Below are 7,471 nucleotides of genomic sequence, written 5' to 3'. Positions count from 1 at the left end.
CATCTAGAAACATCTTTAATATTTCGCTCATACCTTAGGTTATGAGCTCTTCCTTTTCACCACTCTTAGTTTATCCTAGGAAAATTAATGGATTTTTTGGTATCATACCCCCCCTATTCATTTTAAGCAGTAAATATTCAGTCAAAAACTGCAACGGATGGTCATAGAATTCAATGCTAAAGGAATGACCTCAACTGCTGTGGTCCATCCTTCCATTGACCTTGTGATTGATCGCTGACCTTACTGCCCCCCCCCCCCCGTCCCTTAGTACGGCCTTTCCCTCAAATTTGAAAACTTACCACTAGGTGTGTTTCAGTTCTCCCTAACAGTCAGGCTATTTATAACCAATATCTCCACATAATGATCAGGGTACACAAAACTATTTACAAGTTCCCTTTAAAAACATTAGGAACAGTCACACATTAAAACATACAAAATCGCCAGCTTGGACACAACTGTCAGTGATTTCTCTCAAGATAAAGGTTGAGGCACTAGGTGCAACAATTTAAGAAGACTTTTGTGCTTGTCTTTCATGTACAGCATCCACTCTGCATATGCATTTGGCTTAATCGGATAGATACATCATGCCCTTCAGTACAACGCCTTGGCGGGATTGACTGATCAAATCAATCATCCATGCATACGAATTTGGCTTAATCAGTCCATATATTCTGCTTTCAGGACAACAGCTTGATGGATGCAACTTCATTAATCAGTCTTCTCAGCACAATGTGTGCTATCATCTGCTCTCTTGAATAAAAAGCTACCCATGATATATTATCAGATCACAAAATTAACCAGCTGCCGATGATGTTTTAAGCATGCCATTCCTTTAAAACTGCTGACTCTGCATCAAATATGACTCGTGGCAACACCCAATGTGCTTCCCTGCCTGAGTTCTGAAATCGTGGACATTGCTAGGATAGACAGTTTGTATACGTATCAAACAGCATGGGTTAGTGAATCTGCATGGCAAGCTAGAAAATGGCACTCCATACAGCCCCTTCTCCTTCACCACAGCGCTGATGCACATCTTTTATTCTGTCTACAGATTTGCATATACCACTGCATGTCCAGTCAAATGAAGCCACACATGCATTTCCAGCTTGAGCCTTCCAATCGCAATCTGTGGCACAGTGTAAACATACTTGGACAATTAGTACGCATTAAAATGGCAAAAGAGACCCATCTTTACTTAGACATGTAAAGGCAATAGTCTATTGAAGGTGATAATGACCTGGGGGTGTCCCACAGCAAAGGCTTCGATCATCAATTTGTTCTACATCTAAGCCAATGAACCATGACCCCAAGGATACATCTTCATTCGCATATTTGTGTAAGATATGCCTGTTAAAAAGTCTCAAATAAAAAGACTATTTCGGCTCTTATATTTAGAGGGAAGATTAAAAACAACATGGAAAACACAATTTTGCTAAACAAAAATGAACACCTACTGGTTTATTGAGATGTAAGTTGCCAAATCCTTTGAAACGGCATATAGCTGACCAGTGGCATGTCGAAAATACTTGTTACCCTCTTCTCCGAACTTCCAATACTCTGGCTCATGATATTTAACGCCTCTGTTCACATATTAACAGAAGCAAAAGAACGCTATTTAAATAGTTTACTCAAAGTGAGGATTTTTTGAAAGTAAAGCAATAATACTTTTACATGATGTGCCCATAAGACTCAACTACATCTCGAAAAGACCATGGAATCATGTAAAACTCCCTGATGTGCAACTTACTTTTGAGCAAGAACTGGGCCAGATTTCATGCACCCTATATAAACACGAGGCTTTGATTGATGCCTTGCCAAAGTTGTGCCAAGCATCCCTAATAACAGAGATGGTAACAATGAAAACTTGAGCTGAAACTGTTTCCTTGAATTTTTGTAGTTAGGAATGAAATCAGATACTAAGGTCTCATCATCACTCACCTAGGTTTATGTGCACATCGTCATCAACCTTCACATAAAAGTCAGCATCCCACCTTTGTACAGCAGTGGAGAAGAATGCTTTTGTTTTGGCTGACAACTCATGGTAACCTTCAATATGATCCTATCAATAACATTAACTCAGTGAAAAGAGATGTAACAATTACATGGAGTTCAAGTAGATACATCTTGTAGTCAAACTTAAAATGTTTGAGCTGATGTAAAGCATCAAATTTTTTACTTACTAATCTCAAGAAGTCTGAGTGTTGTGCATCTTCTGCATCAATAGCTCGATCCAAAATGCCACTAGGCGTTGCACTATTAAACAACATTAATCAGAATTGTCATTATCAGGTGATGTATTTTACTATTTTCTGTAAAATTCATCCCTGAATAAGTCTTCCTTGTAAGAGCTGGCACTTTGTTAGCTTAAACAAATCTATGCAAATTGATCGAAATTCTGTTTTTAAACAACAATGCTGTAACTTACCAAATCTACACACACATGTATTTTATTGTGCCTGTGCAGGTTTAGAGAGACGTGTGTATGTGTGAGTAGTGAGACAGATAGATATATATAGAAGAGTGAATGACAAGGGATACCTGTGACCAATGACAAAACGGACTACAATGCCTTTTTTTAGTTCCAGTTGCTTCAATTTATCGCCTGTACAGATTTGTTTAATCAAATCAGCATCTGCATAACTGCATAAATTTTAACCTTAAGTTTCCTTAGTTGTTGCTCATACCTTGTGGCATCCAAGTCTCTCGGACTGAATCCCTTCTCTTGCGGCTGCTAAAAGCAGTGTTTATTCCAACCACAATAAAAGCTTTGTGACGTTCTTCTGAAACCTCACTGACCGGCTTCACAAGAGCAGGAGAAGAAGCTTGTGCTGCCCTCACTGCAGCCAATTCCATCTCTAACATTGAGACAGTTTTGTCAAGGGTCCTGTACAGGTAATTGAAATTCAAATAATGAGTTTATAAGCTTCTAGAAAGAAAAAATTTGCAAAAAAAGTAAAACTGTTCAAATAAGAGTAATCAAACTCCCTTAGTGATAGAGATGTGTGTGTGTGTGTGTGTGTGTGTGTGTGTGTGTGTGAACAACTGGCAACCTGGCCTTTGCACGTTCGTCTTCGAATAGCGCAGTCCATCCTTGTGGCATATATTCAATTTTACGTGCCATTGATCATGTTCACTAAGGCAGATCTTACATCTTTCATGTCTGTCTTTATGGAAATCTTCCGGCGATCCAAACACGGCAGAAAAAGTCTCAGGCTGCTTTCGATGCATCACATTTGTTCTCCCAAGATGCATGGTGGATTGAACATCACGGATATTCATGTGCATATTCTTGCCCACAGAGGGAAAATGTTGCTGCAATTTCTGCAAGGTGATCAGCCTTGGGCTCTTATGTTAGGACTTTGGTCACTCATATCAGTACTTCTGCGTTTGGTCATTGGCAACTTGATCACTGGGATTTCTTTTTTGGTTGCACTAATGGCACTTTGCCTGGCTGCCCTTTTATCTCCCGCTTGCTTCTTGACTGGAAACATGTTCTTTCTCATCACAGCAATCTTTGCTTGGGAATTCTTTGAGAGCTAAAAGCATTCACTGGTTGAAAGTCTTTCAGCCTCCCTTGGCTTTCCAGCAGCCTCGGCGTTCTCGTTTAAAGGCATCATCTCGGTTGCTGATGTTATAGATGATGCTAGTACTGTGCTCCCCTTTTCTCTAGCAGCCACTACATATGGATTGGGCTCTCATTATTGTCCTTTGTGGCAACAAATTACTTCCATGCTTTCGCCTTTTTTTCCGATTCCTCCTTTAGAACTCCAGGACCAACTGGAAGATTGGACTTTGACTTCTCCAGGGTCCTCTTCTCAGATTACTGTACCTGCATTGTATAAAATCCTTTTGCCTCAACCTTGGGTTTCAGAGAGAGGTGATTCTGTTTGGCAAATGCATCGCCCGGCCAAGTGGTGGAGGAAAAGATTACAGCAACTTTGGGCCTATAAAGTACCGCTTCAGCAACAGGTTTTCCTTTGGCGAGTTCTTTTGGGAGTGTTTCCATCTTTACAAAAATCCAAGCTTCTACCCTTACATGCTACGAACTAGCATTCTCTTTTGTGGCGTGGCCACCACTCTCTTGTGTTCTAAGAGTTTGTATGATCAAAGGTGTTTGATTATCCCCTTGCGTTACAGAACCCAAACGCTCTTATTTCATTTCATCCAAGGGGATTCAATTGACATATGATGTGTTTCATACAGATGGTACTTTGTTATCTTTTCCATCAACAGCCAGGCAATATGGTTTAGGACAGCATTATCGGCCCCTTTGGCATTATATTTCTCAGATGCTTCAATATTTCTTACCAGAGCTTACTTATCATCTTACGGATTGGGCTCTACATCGTGAAGGTTCACGCACTCCTCCATTATTATTGGCTGATATCTCGGTGGACACTCTATATAAGGTTTTGTTGCCTCCGCATTGGATTTGAAATCAGGCCAATCTAATTTGGTCCAAGAATAGTAATTGGTGGCACAAAATATTGCAGCAACATCTTTGGAACTGCAAACTTCCTCTTAGGCAATAGGTATTTTTTTGGTGGGTGATGCTTGGAGTTATTCCGTGTAGACAACGCCTAGCACAAAGAAATATTGCTCATGCTATTTGTCATAGATGCAAGGCTCCACGGGAATATTTGCTTCGTCTTTTCTAGCAAATGCCTTGTCACTCACGATTTTGTCCCTTTCCTACAGCAGTGTCTCTAAGATCAATTTTCTAATGCTTTCTTTGGCAAGCAATTCTGGCTTTTCGGGATACATCCACGGAGGCTGGGATTCGATCTCTTCTTCACTTGGGTATACTAGGGACTCTAAAACTCTATGGAAAGACCGAAATCATGGAGTTTTTGGAGATTCTACCTTTTCCAAGTTTCACTATTTCCAAATGTCACTCAGGCAATCTCTTTGTGATTATCTGTGTGTTCGGCACCGTTTACTTATCATATGTTGAGATCATCTGATGCTGTAATTACAAATTCCCTTGTTGGGAATTGCCTCTTGTAATACAAATTTCCATGGATTTCACCCCAAAAAACAAATATGTGTTGTGTGTGTGTGTGTGTGGGTGTGGATGTGGGTGTGGGTGTGGGTGTGGGGGTGTGGGTGTGTGTGCGTGCGCGTGCGTGTGTGTGTGTGTGTGTTGTTTTGAGACAGCTATGAATGTATTTTTTTCCTAATGAATACTACTTCCTACCTCAAAAAAAATGTGTGTGTGTGTGTGTATCTTTCTTTGATTGCTTGCAGACTTGCTAGATAGATCAGGATGTATATTTGACTTATATTGAGATCGTCAATTGATGTATTTTCTAGTGCCTCTTTTTTGAGGTGACTATTCCTGTAATATAATCAATCAAAGTTTTCACTTTAAAAAAAAGTGTGTGTGTGTGTGTGTGTGTGTGTGTGTGTGTGTGTGTCCCATTCTATCGCAAGAGGAAGCACATCATTTGGAGCTGCCTTTTATTGATCAAGAACTGAAAGTGGCATTGTCTAAGTTGACCCACTCCAAATACCCGTTTGGGATGGCCTCACGGTTGAGTGTTTTTCGTAATTTTGGGATCAGCTTAGCCCTATTCTGCTACACATCATTAATCATGCTTGGATTCTTGACTCTATGCCTTCATCATGGAAAAAGGGTCTGCTGCGTTTGATTGCCCCAAAAGTCTGTATGCCAACATTTATCACATTGGGGGCCCATCATACTAATGCATGTGGTATACAAGCTCGTTTCTAAAATACTTGTGAAACCAGCCTCAACAGCGTAAAGGGTGGTAGGATCCACTTAATTACAGCATACACAACAAATTGACAAATAAATATGCACCACATAATAAATCACAGGGGAGCTAGAGCGCTCCTACTCAGAAACAAGGACACTGATTGGCCCCAAACATTGGCGCCCTATGCAGTATTTATTTAACATTCATTTGAAGCTAAGCGGCTGATTACAAAGGTCTCTGGGAAGCTGCACCACATGCAAACCAATGCCCGCCGACTCCCCATCCATCCCACCTTGTAATTCCCTGCTCAACTCCAAACTATGAATGGCATCCAATTACTAGACAACCTCCTATCCTCAGCGAACCAAAGCATGCAACAGAGACCCCAAAACCATCCACTGTCTATGCCACACCTGCAATTGCACAACCAAGTGCCCAACCAGCCAGACACGGCTGAACATCTACAAGACAAAGCCTTCAACAGCGAACTCCGGTGCAATCAATCGACAAAGCACTCCCAAACAGGTTGCCTCAATCTATAGCCTCTCTAGCCACTGCCCAACATCATAAATCAACCTTTCTTCGTGAGGAAAGAAACCCAAACGCAATAACTAGCCAGCAATCAATCCGGGAACAACAAAAGCAGGCAAAAACAAGCCTTCTTCTACCCAGCATCCACAGCAGAAAGGTCACCGAGGTTGGAAAACCCTAGATCCTGTAGAGAAAAGCTGATTCTGCTCTGGCACGGCCCCAAAAGCAGCTTAGAAGAGAACACCCACACCTGGAAAGTTACCAAAATCAGCAGCAATACCCGGAAGACTCCAGAAATCAAATCGCAAGTCTCCCTGCAGAGCCTGGACAACCTAGTAGCAAATCGCAATCTCTTGTAACAACCTGGACAGCTTTGAAACAAATCGCAATCTTCTGTAGCAGCCTGGAAACAGCCTTGGAACAAGACGCGGTCACCTGGCACAGCCCGGAGGACCAGGAAGTGAAATCGCAATATGCAAAGGACACCCTGGCTGAAATCGCAATCTGCAACAAGCTCCAGGATCAGGTGCGATTTCCTCTGGCAGCTCTGGATGCACTAAAACTGGCCTTGGCTGATGGCAATTTTCCCTAGCAGGCTCTGGCAGCTCACAACTGATTATCTGGCTCTTCTGGAGCTGATTTTGGCCTTCTGAGTCCAAAAGAAGGGCTATGGACTCTTTTTGGAGTCTTGTGCTAAAATTAGCAATTTTTAATTGCACCACTCTTTTGGCCCTCCTGATGCACACTTTGGCCCTAGGAATTAATTGCCTAGTAACTAGACACACATTCACTATTTCCAAGGGCCCACTAGGAAATTTTTATTCCCTAGTCTCGACCATGGTCGGACCCTCGCACCCCAAAGGCTCAAGACAGTCACGCGCAAATTACAAGTCGCAAATCAAAAGTCCCATAATTTCACGTCCTCGTGACAGACCCCTCTCTTGAAAGAAGGCAAACGTCCTCGATTGCTAAAAATTACCTGCAAAAAAAAACCAAGTGGAAACACTACAATGTTTGTTAGGCAAAAGACAAGCAAACATTCCACATACATGCATACATGCATTCACAAACAATATGCTCCCCACGATGTCCAATCCACCTCCCGTATGGCCATCCCTAAGGACCCACTGCTAGTGGTATAAGTGGCATCTATGGATAGCCCATGAGATAGCCTACAAACCCCCCTCCATGGTATGGGCTGAAGTATCCTGGACATGGCT

General features: G+C 41.9%; 1 protein-coding gene across 1 annotated transcript in view; it reads right to left on the bottom strand.

Annotated features, from left to right (window-relative positions):
• Positions 1 to 485: 485 nt before the first annotated feature.
• Positions 486 to 7,471, bottom strand: part of LOC147899921 (beta-1,6-galactosyltransferase GALT31A-like) — a 35,325-nt gene continuing 28,339 nt past the window's right edge. Inside the window, exons 4-11 of the mRNA XM_087376557.1 lie at positions 2,685 to 2,884; positions 2,539 to 2,602; positions 2,181 to 2,253; positions 1,939 to 2,059; positions 1,748 to 1,835; positions 1,455 to 1,580; positions 1,238 to 1,347; positions 486 to 1,126 (exon numbers count right to left, since the gene is read on the bottom strand). Of these exons, the coding sequence (XP_087232683.1) occupies positions 978 to 1,126; positions 1,238 to 1,347; positions 1,455 to 1,580; positions 1,748 to 1,835; positions 1,939 to 2,059; positions 2,181 to 2,253; positions 2,539 to 2,602; positions 2,685 to 2,884 (931 nt within the window). The 3' untranslated portion in view covers positions 486 to 977. The remainder of the gene's footprint in view (positions 1,127 to 1,237; positions 1,348 to 1,454; positions 1,581 to 1,747; positions 1,836 to 1,938; positions 2,060 to 2,180; positions 2,254 to 2,538; positions 2,603 to 2,684; positions 2,885 to 7,471) is intronic.

The sequence above is a fragment of the Dipteris shenzhenensis genome, chromosome 7 (assembly GCF_047967505.1).
Source record: "Dipteris shenzhenensis isolate YYH24624 ecotype China chromosome 7, Dip_SZ_1.0, whole genome shotgun sequence".
Lineage (NCBI taxonomy): Eukaryota > Viridiplantae > Streptophyta > Polypodiopsida > Gleicheniales > Dipteridaceae > Dipteris > Dipteris shenzhenensis.
The sequence above is the reverse complement of the archived record's forward strand: the minus strand, read 5'-3'. Positions and strand labels throughout refer to the sequence as shown.